The sequence below is a fragment of the Eubalaena glacialis genome, chromosome 1 (assembly GCF_028564815.1).
Source record: "Eubalaena glacialis isolate mEubGla1 chromosome 1, mEubGla1.1.hap2.+ XY, whole genome shotgun sequence".
Classification (NCBI taxonomy): domain Eukaryota; kingdom Metazoa; phylum Chordata; class Mammalia; order Artiodactyla; family Balaenidae; genus Eubalaena; species Eubalaena glacialis.
This window is the reverse complement of record NC_083716.1, coordinates 179426747-179449599: the sequence shown is the minus strand read 5'-3', so window position 1 is coordinate 179449599 and position 22853 is coordinate 179426747. Positions and strand designations below refer to the sequence as shown.

At 40.1% G+C, this 22853-nt stretch overlaps 2 protein-coding genes across 2 annotated transcripts in view; one reads left to right on the top strand and one right to left on the bottom strand.

Moving 5' to 3' along the window:
* Positions 1-7936, bottom strand: part of METAP1D (methionyl aminopeptidase type 1D, mitochondrial) — a 79299-nt gene extending 71363 nt beyond the window's left edge. The window contains exon 1 of the mRNA XM_061184912.1: positions 7504-7936. Within this exon, the coding sequence (XP_061040895.1) occupies positions 7504-7936 (433 nt within the window). The remainder of the gene's footprint in view (positions 1-7503) is intronic.
* The window catches only part of SLC25A12 (solute carrier family 25 member 12), a 183961-nt gene continuing 168903 nt past the window's right edge, over positions 7796-22853 (top strand). Inside the window, exon 1 of the mRNA XM_061184870.1 lies at positions 7796-7840. Within this exon, the coding sequence (XP_061040853.1) occupies positions 7823-7840 (18 nt within the window). The 5' untranslated portion in view covers positions 7796-7822. The remainder of the gene's footprint in view (positions 7841-22853) is intronic.

Genomic DNA, 22853 nt, shown 5'->3' with positions numbered 1-22853 from the left:
GAAGTCTTAGCCCAACCCGAGTAGACGGACCTCACTGAGCCCCACAGGCATTCAACTGGGACCAGAAAGATCAACTGGGCCCTCAGTGGAATAAGAACCACACAAATGCAGAGCAAGGGTGGGCAGATTAAGGCCTGTGAGCCAAACCCGGCTCACTGTCTTTTCTTATAAATAAAATTTTATTGGAATATAGCTATGCTCATTTGTTTATATACTGTCTATGCTGCCTTTGTACTATATTAGCAGACTTGAGTAGCTGCAGTAGAGACGATAGGGCCAACAGAAGTTTAAGATATTTACTATCTGGCCCTTTATAGAAAAAGTTTGCTGAACTCTGCACTACAGTAAGAGCCACACTCTAGGACTAAGAGCAAAACAAACAGATCCACCCTACCAAAGAAGAAAACCACGCCTGGCAGAACAGCAGAATCTCCACAAGGTATTATCCACTTGGGAAGAATATACAATTACGTATATGAAGAACAGAAAAATGTGATCCACAGTCAAGAAAAAAAAGTCAATAAAACAGAAAAAGACCCTGAGATCACCCAGATGACAGATTAACAGATAAGGACTTTAAAACAGCTGTTATAAATATGTATGTACAAGTACTTAAAGGAAAAGATGGATATGAGTAAACAGCTGGGGAACCTCAACACAGAAATGGAAACTATAAGAAAAGAACCAAATGTAAATTCTAGAACTGATAAGTGCAATATATGAAGAAAATTTTAAAGGCTCCTGGCTTTTGGAGATACATAATCAAAAATCTACAGATAAAATTATATATCTGAGATGTGCTTCAAAATAATCCAGCTTGGGGTGGGGAAGTGGCTGGGGGTAAAGATGAAACAAGAGCTGCCATAAATTGATGACTATTGTAACTAGGTGATGGGTATGTACTGCTCTCTCCACTTTTCTGTATGTTTGAAATTCTGCACATTCAAAAGCTAAAAAAGAAAATCCAATCTCTACAAGAAAAAACTGTTTTAACTGAAAAACAAGATAATGTTCAAATGAAGCTTTGCATATATCTTATTCTCCTCCCATCTTGCCAAATTCCCAAAGATACATAGCATCCACTCTGCATTTTCAAAGATCCCCAATGCTTGGGGAAAGTGAACATTTCATAAAAACTGTGAATATTTATGTAGGTGAATGCCATTCTATCTTTCTCTCTCTTTCTCTCTCTCTCTCTCTTTCTCTCTCTCTCTGTATGTTCTACACTTTGACACACATGGATATATCAGTATTTGATTTCACAAAATGAGATTATATTAAATTGCTCTATAACTTGCATTTTCCAAATAATATATGTTGTGAATATCATTCCATGTCAACAAATAGAGGTCAACATTTTCTTTTTTGGTTAATGACTGTACAGCATTTATCATTGAGGGTTTACATGCCCTGTACTGTGTATTAAAGTTCATAATTTCAATGGGAGACAATGAATGTCTCCCATTGAATGTGTTTCTATAATGTGTTATAGAAAGCTATTTCAAGCAGAGGGAAAACATAAGAGCACACATAGCTTGAGGGACAAGTCTGACTTTAGGGAATTCAGGGCCATGATTTGATTGTTAAGTATGCTTTAATTTATGTAGTAACAAGCCATATCATAACAGAGTTTATTTGTATTAAGGTACTTGTTAAAAAAAATCATATAGCAAAAATCCGTCTCCATTCTCAGCTATCAACATGAAAAGAGTTTAAGTCACAGGAAGCTCCTTATTAATAGTATTGATATTTTCCAAATCACCCATGGCCTGCATCCCAAAAGCTGATTTCTAAGTTGCTTTGATGAAACTGAGGATACATTTTCCTACTGAAGCTATACAAAACAGTAAGGATCTCAGGTCAGCTGACAAAAGTTTAAAGTACCTAATTTATGATGTAAAATAGCCCCTCCCCTACCTGGAGGTTAAATTTTTGAAAAACCACTATCATAAGAAAATTCTTAGTGGAAGAATCTATGGCCTTAGAGTCACAAATGAACAAAAGCACTTGTAAAAATTTGTACATTTGTTAAAAAAAGACAAGAATAATAAAATATTAGTAGCATTATATGCATCTTAAATTACAGTAATGAGTATATATAAGTAATTTCCAGTTACCATTCCTTGATCATGGAAATCTTAAAGGTGTTCCTTTCCTATATTATAAATTACACAGACATTTTGCTTTGTTGCAGAGAATATGCACAGTAAAAGAAATTTTTCCCTTGGGTCTGGTCCCATTCAAACATTTGATATCTTTTGTATTTGCTTGGTTGGTTTTTTCTTTTATACAGTTTAAAAAAAAAGGTTTGGAAAATAAAAATGCTATCTTCTCAATGTATAAAATTCAAACACATCAATTATAAAGAAAGTAAAAATCAGTACAATCTCACCATCTGGAAATAACAGCTATGAACACTTAGGTGAGCATCATGCTAGATATTTCTTTGGGCATATATACATATAAGGAAACAAAGATACAAACTTTATGCAAGTGGGATTTACTGTTCTATACCAGCCTTTTCTCCTCCATGCATGTCCATGACTTTTTAAGTCTACAGTATATCTACATCATCTTTTTAATGGCTGCACAGCACGCCATTGCATGGATAAACTATAATTTATTTAATCATTCTCTTACCAATGGACATTTCAGATTATGGTGAATATTTCCCAATTACCATTATTATAAAGTTACATTCTTATTTATCCATCTTTGTACACTCATCCTATTGTTCTCTCAGGATAAATTCCTAAAAGCAGAATTGTTAGGTAAAAAGTATGTATACCTTACACCTTGATACACATTGCCACACAGCCCTCTGGAAAGGCCAAACTATTTTACACACCCACCAACTGTGCCTTTCTTAGACTTTCTGCTGGACTTGCCCACAATCTGCCCCCTCTCCTCTCACTGGCATCAGTTCCCTCCACATGGATTGTGGGAGGAGAGCAGGATAGTGATTAGGTCCAAGGGTTTACTTCCATCAGCTTCCTTCATCTCTCCCATGACTACACTGCTTAAGCCTTAAGCACTTCTCTTTTAGATTTCTTCCCTTCCCCCTCCCAACCTCTTTTTTCTAATTATCTCCAGTAAGTCTGACTCACAACTCAAATTACCTGGAATTCTCACAGTTGCCCAAAAAGGTATACAGAAGTAACACTGCCTTAAATTAATCTTGGAGGGAGATGGACTATAAAAGCAGGGGGGCAGGGAATAAAGTCACTAACTAGGCCGGTCATATGACAAAAACTGACATTTTGAGATAAATTATTCTTTAGGCCTACCATATAACTTTTGTGAACAAATGTTTCTACAGGAGGTTGCAGTCTGAAAGGTCTTTCATTTGGTTATGAAACTGAGTACTTACTAGGTGCACACATTGTATGCCAGGTTTTGGGAAGACAGAGATGAAGAAGGTAAGATTCTTGTCTCTAAGAAGCTCCCATTCTAGCAAGGGAGATAGAGGTGTAAACAAATACTTTTCAGATAAGTGTGCATACTCTGATACAGGGTAATAAGTGTTGTGATAAAGGCATGCCCTGAGTGCTATGTAAGCAGACTGGATTAGTTTAGCCTGGGCAGAGGCAAATACAGCTTCAAAGGAGAGATGGCATTTAAGTGTGGCCTTGAAGGATGAATGGTTTGCTGGGTGAAAAAAGACATTGCAGGCAAAGCAATTAAGGAGGTACACAATGGCAAACCTTAGCAGAGATATGAGGTTAGGAAACTGGCAGGACCTGAGGCTGAAAAGGTAAACTGAGGCCAGACTGGGATGGTGCTATCCTTCAATGCTAAGGGATTCAGACTATCCCAGCAATGAAGAGTCCCCAGAGGTTTTTTTAGTAGGGAAGCATCATAATCCGATCTGAATTTTAGAAAGACAGCTGGTTGTGGGGAAGAAGATGGACTGAGGTGGAGACCAGTTACAAGGGATGGTAAAGAATTGTACCCAGACCATGCAGAAAACTGGAGGCATCCAAGAGATGGGATTTACTGACTCACTGGACATAGACACTGAAGGCAGTGGTGGGGACCAAAAGCCCTTAAATATTTACACTTAGGTACCGCCTGGATGGCGATGCCATTAATGGAGACAGAGTATATACGCGGAGAAGCAGATGTGCAGGAAAATATTCATTTCCATATTGGACTTGTTGAGCTTAAAGGGCCTGTGAGACATCTAGGAAAAGATACCTAACAGACAGCTGGCATTCAGACCTGGTGCTCAGTTCCAGGGGATACTCTGTTGATTTTTAAAAACTGTATAGATTTGACAGTCATTGAGGTAGGTAAATTTGATTGCTGACAACAAAGAGAGGAAACAGGGATGAGGGCTTAGAACAGAATCCTGGGGAACACTAATATTTATAAACCTAGAAGTAGAAGAAGAGCCTAGTGGAAGTCTGGGAAAATCAGAGAAACAGGAGGCAAGCCAGGAGAGACTGGCTCATAAAAGGAACAAGAGTGTAAAAGAGAAAATATGCCCCCTTCTTTGCCTTCACCATTCCTTCCCATACTCACTGGGTAAAGGATCTTATGTGCCAGCTTCGAGAGCTGGAACAAAGATTCTAATAAAGTGGGAACTGGGAGTGAGAGATTAAGCAAGGAGAGAGCTCCTGGGGCCCCAGGGTAGGGATTTTGCACCGTGATCAGGGATTTAGTGTCAGTGCTAATACCAGGAGTACCTTCATCCCTAAAAGGCTCTTGTTACCTTCTCTCTACCTTTCAAGAGACTAATCCATCCTTTCCCCTTTCCAATGTCACTACTTATAGTTTCCACCCATCCCTTAGCCCATGATAGAAGAGAACAAATTTGGCCACGCTGTAAGACTTGCGGGATACTAAGCGGGATCTTAATTCCCTGACCAGGGACTGAACCCACGCCTTCGGCAGTGAAAGTGCCCAGTCCTAACCACTGGACCGCCAGGGAATTCCTCAGAAGAGAACAAGTCTTAACAGCCTCTCAATTCAGTAAGCTCTTGAGCCAGGTACTGTGCTTATTAAGATAGACACATAGATAAGACACGGTTCCTGCTCAACAAGAATTAACAATCTAGTTAGGCGTGGGGATGGAGAGAGGAAGTAGGTAACTACTATATAGAGGGTGTACTGTGATTAAAGCTACAATGAGCTGGAGAGTCATGAGAGAAACCTTATGCCCTTCTTAAGAGGTTAAAAAATCTCTTCTGGGACTTCCCTGGTGGCACAGTGGTTAAGAATCTGCCTGCCAATGCAGGGGACACGGGTTCGATCCCTGGTCCGGAAAGATCCTACATGCCGCGGAGCAACTAAGCCCATGCGCCACAACTACAGAGCCTGTGCTCTAGAGCCTGCGAGCCACAACTACTGAGCCTGCGTGCAACAACTACTGAAGCCCGCGCGCCTAGAGCCCGTGCTCCACAACAAGAGAAGCCACTGCAATGAGAAGCCCGCGCACCACAACGAAGAGTAGCCCCCGCTCACCACAACTAGAGAAAGCCCGCGCGCAGCAACGAAGACCCAACGCAGCCAAAAATAAATAAATTAAAAAAAAAACAACTCTTCTTCCCATTTTCCAAGAGGGAAAGGTGCACATAGATGCTGATGATAAATCCTGGCACATAAAGCCTTATAGTGGATTAATTTACATCAATCTAAAAGGGTGAAAAGGAGGAAGAGAGAAAAGAGAGGACCCTTCATAAATTTACCCTTCATTTTCAACCCTGGGGGGCAGAGAGCAGGTGGTACAGGACAACCTGTCTGCAATGCATAATAAAACTAATTATGAATAGCCCATAAAGGGGCCTTTCCCTATCACTAAATCTCTTCCTGATGACATATTTTCCCTCCCTCTTGTAATCAGAAGATCCCCCTCTTCTAGTCAGAAGATAACCCTCTTGTGGGGTATAGTGGGATGGGTTACTATAGCTATTTCTGTAATAGCTTTTTCCAAGATTGTCTGAACCACCATTTGTCAAAATCATAAGTGACAAAAAAGATGAATATGTTATTTCTATACTCTGCAAAGAGATTATATACATATGCATACATATATGTGTGTGTATATAACACGTGTGTGTGTGTGTGTTTTGGCTCCTCCTCTACCTTGACTATCTGCCCAGATCCTCTTCACCATTACCTGCAGTGCACAAAAAAGAAGTCTAAACGCCATTAATTCTTGTCAAAAGAGGAAACAGAAAAAAAGTAACTTGATTAGTAAACAGTTTGGATTGGAACCCAGATCTTAAGAGATGTAAATTGGTGCTCTTTTCACAAGGCTGTACTCTCACACTGGCCTCCACTCTCCCTTCCAACCAGTCCAAAATACTGCCTACATCACCTTCCCTTTACACATCTCTCACCTCATATCTTCCTGTGGCTCCTTAGTCATCTCCACTAACACTGTATTACACTGAAAGACTGAGGTCTAACTGCCTACCAACCTCCTTCCTCTCTAGAAACATCTTCCTTTTTACTTCTCACACATGCTCATCATACTTGTCCTGTCTCATCTGAACTTTGCACACTGACTTCTGTGAAGAGACCATGCCACGCAGGGCAGAGGAATGAGCACTTAAAAAAAAAAAAGAAAGAAAGAAATCAGTGCCATGTTCAAATGCCCATTTTGCCTCTTAACAATCTGTGCAATCTTAGTCTTATTACTTAACCTCTTTGTCTCACTTTTCTCATCAGCAGAGAATAATGCCTAACTCACTGGGTTTTAAAAGGTAGCTAGCATATGTTAGGTGCTTAACACAGTATCAGGTACTTCAAAAGCACTTAATAAACGGTAGCTATTTACTGTGAAAATAATATTTGCCTCACAGGACTGTTGTTCCTACATTCCTGAAACCTAAATAGTCCTTGAAAATATTTTAATTCCCTTCTTCCCCCATCCTTGAAACAACTTCCTAGTTCTTTCCAACAAAGATTCAGAAACCGGTTCAAATCCAACAAAGATTCACCTGCAAAAGTATTTGCACATTTACTAAAATCTCACCACTCACACAAGAGTAACACCTACTGAAAGCTAGCCAGACAAAATTTCTCCTCTTCTTAACTTTAAGTCAATGGAAGAGAATAATCACATTTTGCAAGTTCCCCAAAAGACGTGTTGTATCATGCCAACGGATACAAGTTGCTTTCTCTGCGGCAACTGGGTGTCCAGGCGCATTTCAGTTACTGTAGGTTCATTGTTCCGCAGCAGGAATAAAAAAGTTTGCTACAGCAATCACACAACTGACGTGGGCGAAGAAAACCTCAGACAATGTCCCATAAATCTCAAGGAGGGACTGCAAATAGATGCCACGCAGTGACGTGATCTAGGCAAGTGACAAATGAACACTTGTGGGTATGTTCCTGTGGCAATGTGTCATCGTGTGTCTGCGTCTGTCCGCAGAACTGAAAGCACATTCGTGTGCGCCGAGATGTCTGATCGCGGACGTGTATTCCTTTGAACCCGACTGCGTACCCAGTGAGCGACAGTGAGAAGCCCCCCGGGGCTGTCCTCCAGGTGCTTACCTCTACGGACGAACAGGTGTACGCCGCTGGGCGCCGCCATGTTGGCGTCGGTCACGTGGCCGCGAGCTCTCGCCCCCTCGCCCCGCCCCGCCCGTTGGAGCCGTCCAGTCGCAGCCTTGCCGAAGACCGGAGGCGCCGAGGCCGCCAGAGGGGAGTGCGCGTGCGCGCCGGGGGCTGACTGCAGGAGCCCAGGCGGCGGAGCGGCCCGGGCACCGGGGCCAGTAGGGAAACCCGCGGCCGGCCGAGTCCGCTCCGGCCGCGAGAGACGGGCTCCAGCCGCGGTTCGCGCGCTCGCTCCGAGCCCCCGCGCCCAGGTGGGATGGAAGAAGCCTGTCAGGTAAGCGTGGTATCCAATATTTGTAGCATCAACATTTTGGCGCATGGAAACGTAAAGTTGGGAGGAAAAAATAAAGCACAATCTAGCGTTCAACATAGCACTTTGCATCGTCTGCCCTTTGTTGCAAATTATTTCCCTGGATTCAGTTGAAAGGTAAAATTTGGTTCAAAGTCACCAGCTGCCCCTTTGCTGTCCCAGAATCTACATTACTCAGCAGAGACAACAGACAAGATAGGATCTGTGTGCAGCTGCAAAATCTATTCTGGGTACCACAGTGGGTATATTCAGGGGACTTCTCCTTCCCCAAGGACACCTCGAGCTCAGCGGTATTAAGTGGAGTCTTAATCCTAAATTTGACTTTTAACAATGAGAGGATGACGTCTGCCAATTGCGCTGCCGAAAGATGAAGCCTACAGAAGGCCAGTTATGAATCAAGTGAGGGAGCTGGTGTATCCCTAGTGATGACAGTGTCCATTTTTACCAAATTCGCTGTTCCTCTTATCTGCATTCTGGGGCAGATTTCCATTCTGTCATGGACCAGGTATTAATCATCTTGGTAGCCTGGTACCCAGCAAAGAACCTGATATTCAAGGAATGTCTGGTGAAGGAATTGAACTCTGCATGGACCCAGTCAAACCAAGAATGTAACAGTCTCCAAATGCAGTAAAGATTGATAAGGATTCTTGGTGAACATGTGTGATGTCTCCTAATTAATATTTAAGAATTTAACTACACACTCAGTGAAAAACCCAGACAATTCAGAAATGATTTTTTAAAGAAAGGGTAAATCCCCTTCCTCACTCTCTCTACACACCACAATCCCACTATTTAGTCAGCCACTGTGTGTGTCATTCCATGCCTTTTACAGGCAAATATGTGTAAAGATTTTAAATGGAATCACATACTTACTGTTGCAACTTGCTTTTCCACTCATAAACATCAAATCTTAGAACACTTAGAGCTGATTCTTTTTAATGACTACATAGTCCTGATGTTTTTACTTTTTTTTCGCATCTTTATTGGAGTATAATTGCTTTACAATGTTGTGTCAGTTTCTGCTGTACAACAAAGTGCATCAGCTATACATATACATATATCCCCATATCCCCTCCCTCTTGCACCTCTCTCCCACCCTCCCTATCCCACCCCTCTAGGTGGTCACAAAGCGTCGAATTGATCTCCCTGGTGCTATGCAGCAGCTTCTCACTAGCCATCCATTTTACATTTGGTAGTGTATATATGTCAATGCTAGTCTCTCACTTCATCCCAGCTTCCCCTTCCCCGCCGTGTCCTCAAGTCCGTTCTCTACGTCTGCATCTTTATTCCTGCCCTGCCACTAGGTCCATCAGTACCGCTTTTTTAGATTCCATATATATGCGTTAGCATACGGTATCTGTTTTTCTCTTTCTGACTTACTTCACTCTGTATGACAGACTATCCCTCTACTGGGTATGTAGGTACCATAATATGAGAAAACCATAATTCAAAAAGAGTCATGTACCACAATGTTCATTGCAGCACTGTTTACAATAGCCAGGACATGGAAGCAACCTAAGTGTCCATCGACAGATGAATGGATAATGATGATGTGGCACATATATACAAGGGAATATTACTCAGCCATAAAGAGGAACAAAATTGAGTTATTTGTAGTGAGGTGGATGGACCTAGAGTCTGTCGTACAAAGTGAAGTAAGTCAGAAAGAGAAAAACAAGAGTGAGTTTGGGTAGTTCATTAGAGGACACATCAATACTTCTTGGAGACCCAGTTTTGTATGCTTTTGGGTCACCTTGAAAGATAAAAAGAAAAGATGTTTTCCACTGAGGTAAATAAAATATACAAGGATGAGAATGAAAAGTACTCTTTCAGGTGACTTCAAGCCCCACCTTTTTCAAACGCAGATGAATTCCAAGGGGAGGGTTTTTGAACGTGCTAATCTGTCCTCAGTGTAACTGAAGCCAACAATCTGAGTTCAGGAAAGGAGCCTGAGAGTTAGCAGAACACCGAGTCTCAAGAAGTGTGCAAAAAAAAGAAACCTAGAAGTCCCTAGAGAAATGTCAGAAGGCATTAAGCCCAATTTCAAACACATCTGAAATAGAACACATGTTCATGTGATTCAGCTCAGCCAATCCTTGGAAAACCAATGCACAATTTATTCCCCTGCAACTAGAAGGAAAAGGAAAAGGAAACACTATGAGAACTCAGGTGGCACCACCATAGTGGAATGAAGTGAGGAAATTTCCAATAAGTTCAGCAAGGATGTGGATATGCAGGATGAGCTAGAAATGAAGCAGATATGAACTTGCACAGGTGATAGCTTGTGCACCGATTCTTGATTTAGCTTCTTTCATCACATCCTTCTGACCTTAGAAAGATTAAGAACTGCCAGCATGTGTCCTTCAAAATCATCAATTTATGAGATATATGCATACTGATCAACGGTATAAAAAAGGGCTGGACCCCTGACATCTAAGATCCCTGGCAATTCTAACATCTATGATCCTGGGTGTTAGGGCATTAGATTGCTTTCATTTAGTTGAGTAACTACTACTGACTCACTTCTCTACTCCATTTCTGCCCATCTTCCCATCTGTGAAATGAAGGTTAATTATGTTGTGGCACTTCATTGATTTGAACTCCCACCATTATTCAGATTTTGTACTTGTGTTTCTTGAAAAAAAAAGTTGAATAATTTTTCAAAACCAGGGTTCAAGAAATAAAGTATAACTTCCTAATACCTTCAGTTTCTGTGTCCAGAAATTCATTCTTAAATGTTAAAATATTTTAACTAATTGTGATTAATTATTGCTTTATAGGTCTTTTACCTTGGTTTTTAAAAGATTGTCTTATTAGCATCTTTTAAAATCTAATCTTCTTTTATTAAAGAAATAAATCAAATAAATTCCGACATTCTCATTTTTAAAAAGTCATTTTTTTCTTTCCTCCTTCTTCTACTTAATGATAGTTTATTTTAGACTTATATTACATAACTTTTTCAAAAGCTGTATATAAGTTTGTGATAAAATTGAAATTATATTGGTTTCTATAATGTAGATACTGAATTTGTAATTCAGATTAACAATTTAAAATGCTCTAGGGATTATGCTACATGAAGTAAATCTCTTTTTTTTTTTAATAAATTTATTTATTTATTTTTGGCTGCGTTGGGTCTTCGTTGCTGCTCACAGGCTTTCTCTAGTTGCAGCGAGCAGGGGCCACTCCTCGTTGCGGTGCGTGGGCCTCTCACTGTGGCGGCTTCTCCTGTTGCAGAGCACGGGCTCCAGGCACGCAGGCTCCAGCAGTTGTGGCACGCGGGCTCAGCACTTGTGGCTCGAGGGCACCAGAGCGCAGGCTCAGCCGTTGCGGCGCACGGGCTTAGTTGCTCCGCGGCATGTGGGATCTTCCCGGACCAGGGCTCGAACCCATGTCCCCTGCGTTGGCAGGTGGATTCTTAACCACTGCGCCACCAGGGAAGTCCCAGTAAGTCCTTTTAAAAATAAATTTTGCTTTGTAATACATCGTCCTGTAACTTGTTACACAGTTTAGATTTTTAAGTACTTATGAAGATTACTTATAATGCAAGATACTTAAAAACATAGACTACAAAATAAAGACTAAGGTGCTTACATATCTATAGAAGAAGCTTGTTACATATGAACACATAAGACTAACTGAAATAAGGTGGTGTTTCCTACTAGGCACAAAGCAGGTTCTGTGGCCTGCTGGGGGAAACTGGTGCCCTGGGGCCTGCACAGCTTCAGTAGGGCTGTCATTTAGCCTCAGGTGCCTTCATTCTCCCTTCCTGAGCTTGCTTCTCAGTTTTGCCATCTGAATCAGAAAAATTAGCCTTTTGGTTTAATATCAGGATCGTTTCTTAGCAGTTTACTCTATGGCTTGAGAAGAATATTTCCCATCCTTCCCTCCAATGTGTTCGATTTTAGTGTGAGGAAATACTTTTATTTATTTACATTTTTTAAAGCTTTGAAAAATTTTTATTTATTTATTTATTTATTTTTGGCTGCATTGGGTCTTTGTTGCTGCGTGCGGGCTTTCTCTAGTTGCGGTGAGCAGGGGCTACTCTACATTTTTTTTAAGTCAAATGAACGTTCTTTCCAAGAACTTGGAGTCCTGCATAAACATAATCTGCACATATAACAAGGAGCTGTCTAAGCTGACTGGACCCCTCTAAAGTTAAGGTCCAGCTTCAAATGATTCTATGTTCAGGCAGAAAGTTTCTAGGGCACTCTCAGCCAACTTGCTGGTAGAATGTTGTTTCCTATACCAATCACTTGAGATAATGATGGAGATGTTACTGGGTAATCTAGGGGGACCCTTAGAGAAAATGTGTAAATGCTCCGTGTTTTCTTGAGGAAAAGTAGTGTCACGTGCAAGAGGATCTGTCTGTGCTGTTTGTGCCCTGCTTCCTTCGTCTCTAGCGGTGTCAAGAGGAAGCCAGGAGGCAGGGGAGGGGGGCTGGCATCGTGTGTGACCCTCCTGCCTCCCCATTTTTGATCTGTATAATGATGTTTTCTAGACCATGTAATTCCTAGGCAAATGAAACTTTAAGTTCCACCCCCTTCTAACAAGATTGCCCTACCTGAGCCCCTCCTACATTGAAATTCTGAAGATTCTGTGGCTCTCCAGCCATTTATAGGCCTAATCCAAGTGGGCTCAGCAAGTAGCATGCTGCACCCTCCCCCGTGCAGCCTGTCACTGTGATTAAGCAGAGTGGAATGGGATCAGATAGGGCTAACTTAGCTGTAGGGTAAGACCAAACTTTGTCCCAAGGGAGTTGTTGCTCTCAGGCACAGTCTGGCTCACATTCATTTAAAGCCGCTCCAACCTCTTGGCTTGAAAGATATTATGGGAGATTTGTAGGCAGAAATAGTGCTTCAGCATAACAGCCTGTACATTGTTGGAGCAGCAGGCCACCTGGAATGGTGGCAGGGGCCAAGGGAGGGAAGAGATGGGAAGGCCATAAGGAAGAGGATGAGGGTGGTCCCAGACCTCACTCACTGATGCATCTGAGTTTTATCTTTTTTTTTTAAATTGAGGTATAGTTGATTTACAATATTATATTAATTGCAGGTGTACAACATAATGATTCAAAATTTTTATGGATTATACTCCATTTATAGTTATTATAGTATATTGGCTGTATTCCCTGTGTTGTACAATGTATCCTTGTAGCTTATTTACCTTGGGCGTAGTAGCTCGTACCTCTTAATCCCCTACGCCTATCTCTTGCCCTTCTCCCCTTCCCTCTCCACACTGGTAACCACTCGTTTGTTCTCTGTATCTGTGAGTCTGTTTCTTTTGTGTTATACTCACTAGTTTGTTTTATCTTTTAGATTCCACATATAAGTGATAACATACAGTATTTGTCTTTCTCTGTTTGACTTATTTCACTAAATATAATATACCCTCCAGGTTGTTGCAAATGGCAAACTTTCATTCTTTTTTATGACTGATAGTATTCTGTTGTACATATACCACATCTTCTTATCCATTCATCTGTTGCTGGATACTTAGGTTGTTTCTTGGCCATTGTAAATAATGCTGCTATGAACATTGGGGTGCATGTATCTTTTCAAATTAGTGTTTTTGTTTTCTTCGGATATATACCCAGGAATGGAATTGCTGGATCATATGGTAGTTCTATTTTTAGTTTTTTGAGGAACTTCCGAACTATTTTCCACAGTGGCTGTTGAGTTTTATCTTGAGGGACAGGGCTTCCCTGACCTCATTTCTTGGCACTGGCTCTAAGGGAAGCTGGGTTAAAGCAGAAGTGGTGTATTTGCCCCATGAAATCTAAATAAAAACGTGTACCGTTATCGACTATCATCCATTCTCAGTTATTAAGCCCTGGAAAAGTAGCACCTGCTTACACACTTCTGGAGAATGAAGAATTCCATGCAGAGTAAGGAAGAAAGGCAAAAAGTTTCCAAGAGAATTTAGTGATCAATCAGCCAATCAATAAATACTTAAGTGCCTACTCTAGGCTCCAAGGAGATGTGATACTACTTTTGTTCTTAGGAAGCCAATTGGAAAGCTGAGACTAACATGCTCACAAAATTGTCCATAAAGAAAGACCAAGTACCCTTGAGACTATAAGCCTCTTAGGAGCAACACCAGGTGTGAGGGGTCACAGATTTTGGCTATCCCTGGCTGCCAAGAACTGAGAAAAATGCTGAACTCTAATTATATAAATTCCCAGGAACTTGCACCTGTTAAAGTCCTTCCTGCAAAGATGAAGGTGAAAGGGAAATAATGCTTCCTTTACCATCTCTAATCCACATTTGTAAAAAAAGAGAAAGGAAAACGCTCTCGATCTCATTGTTAGAATTTTTTTAAGTCTGTTTTGGTTTTTCTTTTTTGTTTACACATGTACGTAATATGTGCTCTTTAAAAACATTTTAAAAATACGGAAGTGTAAAATATAGAAAGTAGAAGTTCCCCAGAAAAGCTCTTGCCAGGTAATCACTGTTAATACGTTGATATGTATTCATCCAGAGTTCTTTCTGTGCATATACCATTTGCTGAACTTTCTAAGGGAAGTTAACCTGTTTTACTGTGACTAGTCACACATCTATATAGAATAAAAGACAGACTAGGTAAACCACATGTGAGAGGACAGGAATGCATAGTATTACCTATGTCTTTGTTGCTGTCTACTGTACATTCTCTTCTCCTTTTGCCTTCACTCTGCCCTCGTTTCTCTTCTTCCAATGTTTCCACCCTTCTATAAGATTACTCCTCTTACTGTTTTTTCCCTTTCCCTCCTGAAATGATGGTACATTCCTGGTTACCTTCTCCTATTTTTTCGTCTTTGCTTACCCTTCTGCTGGGTTTATGGTTCTGTGTTTACTGTAGTGTGTTTGAGTAAACAGTGTCCTGTAGGGTTATGTGAGACCAGTTCATATAGAAAGCAGTTGGACCACTAAGATCAGAGGTTGAAAATATTTGTGATTTTGACATTTCCTACCTAGAAGTATGAAGCAGTACTCCTTGGTCAGTGAACAGTTATGCAGACTACACTGCAGTAAGAATCTCCAAAGTGGAGATTATGAAATAACAAGGGATTTAATAATAGAAAAAGAAAACTAGCCTGTGTGTCCCTTTTCCCTCTCCCACTCTCCACCTCCACTCCCCAAACTGGCTGACAAACTAAGCAGAAATGCACTACTGCTTAAATTGCATTTCTTAACTTCTTCTACTCGCCTCTCACTCAACAGATTCTGTATTCAAGACGGAAGCTGTTGAAACAAACAAGGGGGCAGATGCTGCCTCGACCTCTCTTCCCATTGAGCTGAGCCCCTCTGTGCTCCCCCATCCACTTTAACCCGAGAATAACCTGTCTGGAGAGCATTCTCCTCATCTGAGGCACACACAGACGTCACCGCGTTTTCCTTTGCTGGAGAAAGGATAAAGGAAGAAAGGCGGCAGCTGCTCCAGGAGCAAAGAGCAAACAAGCCTCACTGTGGTGGTCCCACAGCCTTCACAAAGGGGATTCAGAGAGCTAGGCAAACACACTGCGCAGCCCAAGACTTCTGCACAGATTCACCTGCCAGTATTATTCATTAAAGATCTAAAGAACTGTCCAGGTGAACTGAGAGTCTAACCAAAGCAAAGCATGTTTTCCAACTGGTCTTTTATGGAGTTGGAAGAGAGAGAATACAGTTGAAGAACTGGAAAGGGCTTTAAAGATCACCTAATCCAACTAGAACCCTACCCCTTCCAATTTTAAGGTAAAGCTAGTGAGGCCCGGAAAGGTCATAGGAGAGAAGATTCGCCCCTTTTCCAGCCTGTGTACATTGTAACACTGGAGGTCTTAAAAATTTTTGTTTTATAAGACATTTATGAGGCATTTCTTGTAGCATTTTACACACAAAAGCTCTTCAGATGTTCATGAGACCGCATTATACTTTTACTGCATATTTCTCCACAGGGTTAATGAAAAGCCCCCCAAATTATGACATGAAAAATTTCAAAGCATTGGTTTTACATTTAGTGTCTGTTGATTCGTAGGGCCAGTGTGTCAAAGATGGGGACAGTTTGCTTTTGGTAGCCAAATAAAGTATATGGTAAACTATGGTTCCCTGGAGAATCACTTTCAAAGAAAAGAACTGAGTATAGCCCTTTTTTTTTTTTTAATTTTTTAAAGAAAGCTCTTTACTGTCTTTTCTTTTGGCAAATTCTGCTTTGTGGAAGTCAGGCTGAGCACAATCTCACTGTTTAAAGGTGCCACTTACCTGCTTCAGATAAACTTGTTTTTAAAATTTCCTTAGTTTACAGTTGTATTTTATTTGACAATTATATGGAGCTTCAGTTGCTGAACAATATTTAAACAAAATTTTATATCAAGGTAACACATATTTGGTTTTAAAAAACATGCAATTATAAGAAGGTTTACAACGAAAAGCAGTAGTCTCCCATCCTACTGTCTCCCAGTTTGACCCGACTCAACCAATCTGAACTGTTTTCGTTTCTAGTTACTGCTCAAAGCCATGCCAATTATAGTTTATTATATTTAGACTCTGACTTTCTTTACACTTTTTTTGTAATTTCCTATTCTAATTTGGACCAATTAACTTTTGTAGACATGTTATTCAGTTGCCATCCTCAGATTTTTTTTTATTGGAATCAGAATAGTTTTACTATTTCCTGTACTCCACATCTTACATGCTCTGATTTCACCTTCATGTCGTTGAAATAGATTGACTAGTAACTTCATCAGAAAGGGTGTGAAGTAAGTTTTCTGATTCCATAGATTTCCAAAACTACCTTTCTTTTCTCTCACACTTGGGTGTAGGATTCTTGATTCAAAATCATTTTCCATCAGAACTCTGAAGTCATTGTTCCATTGTATTTTAGCATGTAGTATGGCTGATAAGGAGTCTGGTGCTGTTTAAATTCCCCCTCCTCTCCCAAGTTTCCCCCTCTGAAAGCTTTTAGCACTTTTATTTTATGCTCAGTGTTTTGAAATTTAATAATGTAGTCTACACATGGATCCTTTTAGATAAGTGGTATAGTGGTTAAAAACGCAAGTGAATTATACTGCCTGGGCTAAAATCCTATCTCTGCCACCTACTAGCTGTGTGACGTTGGGCGAAATAATCTCCCTCGACCTCACTCGAGGAGGATACCGTGTGTGCCTCTGAGGTTGTTGTGCAAACTGAGATGACTGTTACAAGTGCTTAGCAGATAGTAAGTGCTCCATAAATGTTAGTGATGATTTAATCCTGCTCCACCTTCAGTGAACTCTTCTCATTTGAAGACTCATGTCTGCAACTCTGAGGAATTGTCCTCCCTTTCTTTGATAATGTCCTTCTGTTTGCTTTTCCTGTCTGAAAATAAGCCAGCTATCAGATTTCCCACATTGATTTCTCTTTTCTCTCATATTTTCTCTTTTTTGATGTTCTGGGGAATTTCTTCAACTTTATACCCCAAGTTTCTGCTGCTTGAATTATAACAATCATTTTAAATTTCTAAGAACTCTTTCTTATTCACTGATTGTTCCTTTTCCATAGTATTGTTTTTATTTCACATATGCAATATCTTTCCCCAGTCTTATTTTGAAAACATAAAAGCATAAAGGTTGAAAGAATCACATAGTGAACACCTGTATATCCCTCCCACCTAGATTCACTAATTTAAAACTTTTGTCATATTTGCTTCATTTCTGTTTATGTACATATGTCTATGTATGTATGTGTATGCCATTTACACAAACATACTTTTTTCCTGGACCATTTGAATGTCAGTTGCAGATGTCATGACTCTGTTCCTAAATAGTTTAGCATGTGACTTACAGGAATAAAGACATTCTTCTACACAATCACAGTACCATTATAACAATGATGAAAATTAACAAAATTCCATATCATCTGAGTCCATATTCAAATTTCTCTGTTGTCTCAAATGTGTGCAAAATGTACCAAAACGTAAAATGTCCATGCCTTTTTAAAAAATTAATTAATTTATTTATTTTTGGCTACATTGGGTCTTCGTTGCTGTGCATGGGCTTTCTCTAGTTGCGGTGAGCAGGGGCTACTATTCCTTGCAGTGCACGGGCTTCTCATTGCGGTGGCTTCTCTTGTTGCGGAGCATGAGCTCCAGTAGTTGCAGCACGTGGGCGTCAGTAGTTGCGGCATGCAGGCTCTAGAGCGCAGGCTCAGTAGTTGTGGTGCACGGGCTTAGTTGCTCCGCGGCATGTGGGATCTTCCCGGACCAGGGCTCGAACTCGTGTCCCGTGCATTGGCAGGCGGATTCTTAACCACTGCGCCACCAGGGAAGCCCCCAAAAATGTTCATGCCTTTTCACTCAGCGATTCCATCACTATCTTGCATACATACCCCCACCACATGTACAGAATGAGGTGTACACAAGAACGTTCACTGCAGCACTGCTTGTAAGAGCAGAAGATAGGAAACTGCCTTAAATGTCCATCAATATAGGATTGGGCTAAATACATTGAAACCAAACTATGGAATAAATATCCAACAGCTGTTTAGAATCAAGGTGTTTAGAATTGAAGTGTTCTGATATGCACTAATAAAGATGAGTTAAATTTAACTGGAAAAGATTCCAAGTACTGCATGTAGTATTATCACCATTTGTGTTAAAACAAAAAATGATGGCTGTCTGCAAACTGATAATTAACTCTGAGGGACAAAAGAGAAACTGGGAAAAGTAATTGCCTCTGGAGAAGTGACTTAGGTGACTGGGTGGAAGGGAGGGCAGTTTACTTCTTATCAAATATTCTTACTCATTTTGAATTTTGTACTATGTCCATGTTACATAATAAAAAACAGTCAGTGCTTAATGTGGGTGAATCTTCAATCCCATATAGCAGTGGTTCTTAACCAAGGGTGATTTTGCCCCCCGGAGGACATGTGGCAATGTCCAGAGACATGTTTGGTTGTTACAGCTGGAGGTGGGGATAGTACTGCCGGCACCTAGTGCCTAGAAGCCAGGGGTGCTATTAACCAGCCAATACACAGGTCAGCCTGGCAAAACAAAGAGTGATCTGGCCCAAAATGCCAATAGTGCTGAGGTTGAGAAACCCTGCGTTAGAGCAATTCTTCTGGATGATAAGGTTTGAGAAGAGCTAAGCAAGACTAAAGGAATAAACAAAAAGAAAGTCATGTGCATATGCCTAAGCGTTATCATCGTGCCTTTAAGGTACTTCATATTTCTAGTAGTATAGGAGGATGGTTGGAGAAGTCCAATATGCTCGTTTGCATAGCTGATTCCAGACTGATACAGTATTATGCTTCTGTAACCTTAGTTGGTGTTAATAATTTTAACTGTTGTGAACAGTAGTATGGTCACTTTAAGAATGAGGTCAGACTAAAGTCCATGATTTCTAGACTTTAATCTGTAAGTATACTTGCACATGTATGCACAGCACATGTACAAGAACATGCATGCATTGCAGCACTGTTTGTAACGGAAGATACTGACACAACCTAAATAATAGGGGACTGGTAGAGTAACTTATGGTATATCCATACAATGGATACCATGCAGCCATAGCTCTAATGATCTCCAAGATATCATTAAGTTTAGGGAATTCCTTGGCGGTCTAGTGGTTAAGACTCTGAGCTTCCACTGCAGGGGGCCCAGGTTCAGTCCCTGGTCAGGGAACTAAGATCCCCCAAGCCGTATGGCACAGCCAAAAAAAAAAGAAAAAACCAAAAACCCCCAAAACCAAGATATCATTAAGTTTAAAAAGCAAGTTAGAGAACAATATCTGTAGGAGGTTACCATATGATACATAAAAGATATATATGCTCATTTATGCATATATCTCTGAAAGATATGTAAGCTCTCAGAAATAGTGGTTGTTTCTAGAGGACTGGGGCAAGGAACTTTTCACAGCATGCCTTTTTGCATTTTTGTACTGTATGCATACTACTTTTTAAAAATTTATTTATTTATTTATTTATTTATGGCTGTGTTGGGTCTTCGTTTCTGTGCAAGGGCTTTCTCTAGTTGCGGCAAGCGGGGGCCACTCTTCATCGCGATGCGCGGCCTCTCACTATCGCGGCCTCTCTTGTTGCGGAGCACAGGCTCCAGACGCGCAGGCTCAGTAATTGTGTCTCACGGGCCCAGTCGCTTTGCGGCATGTGGGATCCTCCCAGACCAGGGCTCGAACCCGTGTCCCCTGCATTGGCAGGCAGACTCCCAACCACTGCACCACCAGGGAAGCCCACATACTACTTTTTACATATATAGACAGCTCTGCCTAAGTCAATGAATTAATGCACTGTGTACCACCACTGCAATGCATAATACAAGGAGAATGAAATATGTATTACAATAAAGATGTAAAGGCATATGGAAACACAGAGAAGTTGTAGATGTTGAAAAATTGAAAATGTTGAGAGGAAACGAGGAACTTCAAGCCATACTTCAAATGAGGCACCAATAATTTGTCATTACAAATAAACATCCTTTTTCCTAATACCTCTTCCTATAGGTTATAAAAACAAGAGGGCAGTTGGGGTATTTGTCTAGTGACTAGGGCAAACATGCAAGTGAGGTATTTCCCAGATGGTGATGAAAGAAAAGCCCCTCCTGGCATGCTTAAGACTTGGTTGGCCTACTTGATGGAAGATGAGATGGAGGAGTGGAAGCCAGGAGCCTAGGGTATATAGTCCTAGCTTTGCCACTAATTCACAGTGTGACCTTAAGCAAGTGAACCTCTGGATCTATTGTCCATCTATAAAATGAGAGTGTAGATCCTAAAAGACAAATTTAAAAAATCAAATGGAAAGGTTGGATTAATAACTACAATTGTGTCCAAGCTAAATCAACTTATGAAATTCCTGTTTTAAAATATACCTTATAACATTTTGAAATACTTTGTTGATATGCTAAGGTATTTCAAAGGAGCTTAATAAATAAATGTGAGAGTGTTTTGTCTACGGCTTCCAAGTCACTACAGGAGTGCAATAAGAAGTAGAAAGGAGAGGGAGTGACAGATTCTGTTTGGGAGACTGAATAAGTAATTCTAAGAGAAAAAAAATCAAATGGATAATTCTTATCAGGGAAAAAATTTCACAAAAACATGGAAAAATATTCAGCCTTCCCATTAAGCAAAAGGAATATAAATTTGAGACTTTATACCTATTGAGGCAACAACAAAATCAACATCCCGTACCACTGAATTCTGTTAAAACCAGTATACACATTAATATCTCTTAGTAATTTACAAAGCATTCTGGAAAATATGGCATGTTTATATAACTGAGCCATAGAGATATTCCTACGTTTTGACTCAGTAACTGCAATTCCCAGGAATTTATCTTGAGGAATACTTAACAAATACAAAAATATATATACACGAAGACACTAATTCATTTGAATGTTGTAATAATAAAAGAAAAAAACCTAGGCAAATGGTTTAATATGGGCACATCAACATGAAATATTGTACGTCTATAAGAACTATTTTGAACACTAGAAATGTTTGTTAAAAAGAAAACGCTACTATGTTCAATGTATATAGAGATAATATATAAATATAAAATAATTTCATTTAGAAGGAAGAACTATGGGTACCTTATTATTTAATCAGTATTTAATATTCTCGAACTGGCTTTTCAATTCTAATAAAAAGAACTTAAGAATAAATTTGAGGAAGTAAATCACTTTGACCTCTGAGGTCTGTGATTCTAATAATTCTCTGATACGGCACTGGAGGCTTTGCTGTGAGCTTTCCTTTAGTAGGCAAGAAAACAGATCAGATAAATCTTCAGAATAGACAAGACTCTGGTACAGCAAGCTGAGGCCCCTGCAATTTGGAGACAGGGACATGTAGTGGGTTGTTTTTTTTTTCCTCTCACACATAAACTAACGTATAAACTGAATTTTGTGTGATTTATAAAAATACTTTTAGACATATACTACACCTACACCCACATCTGAGTAGAAAAGCTTAAGAGTGATGAGAAAAGATGTAAAAAGGATTAAGCACAGATCTTAGAACAGGGAGGGAGCCTTGAGATAATTCTAGTACAACCTCATTTTACAGATGAAAAACACTGATGCTTAGAAAGAAAACATGATATTACACGTAGAGAAAATGAAACTTGGAGAAGACAGGGGAAAAAAATAAGAGTGGTGGACGGGGGAAGGGAAAAAGGTAAAGGCAGCAAGTAAATACAGTCAATGTGTACGTGGGTGATAAAGCGGAGGAAGGCTACTACCACAGGGTGAAAAGTGACTGCTAAGACCTAGAAGGTGGCTGTGTTAGGTTTCACACACGGTCCTGTACATCTATGCTGGTATTTAATTAGCCTGCACAAGGTGCAGATCTAACACGTACTCTTCTAACTCAAAATGAAGGTACAGCCTTTCAAGTCCGAAAGATTAATGCTGAACGAGATCTTTAACCATGGAACATAGAACACTGTTTAAAAACAATGTACAGAAATTGGTATCACACTGGCTTTTTCTGGTTTCTATATAAAAAAGGATGTTGAAAGATAATTTATTTAGATTGTACTGATTTTCTTCCTCCGAGCTCATTTTTAGGTATCGTGACTTTTCAATAAAAAAATTTTAAATCTGCTAATTTAGATGGAAAACAAACTGTTTTCATATAGTTTCAGAAGGACTTTGAACTGGTTCATTCTATCTGTACAAGTTATGTACATGCATATACTTTCAGAAATCAACAAATTTAATCTATATGTAAGCTTCTGAGATGAGATTGGCTGAAACGTTTGCAACACTCTCATTTTAAGGGGATGGTTTAGTGCCATTGGTATGCTGCTGGCCACAGCTATTTTGTGTCCAGAGGGTACTAGTCACTTTCCTTCTCCTATGTTTGACAGATTTTACTGATGGAAAGCTGATCTAAGGATAAGACAGTGCTTGTCCAAGTTGGGATTTTGCCTTGAGCATTGAACACATCAGATTTTAAAAGTAAAGTTCAACTTACATCTCATTTTTGATGTTATACAATATGTGGCTTACTGGCACACATTAAAAAATCAAGCTT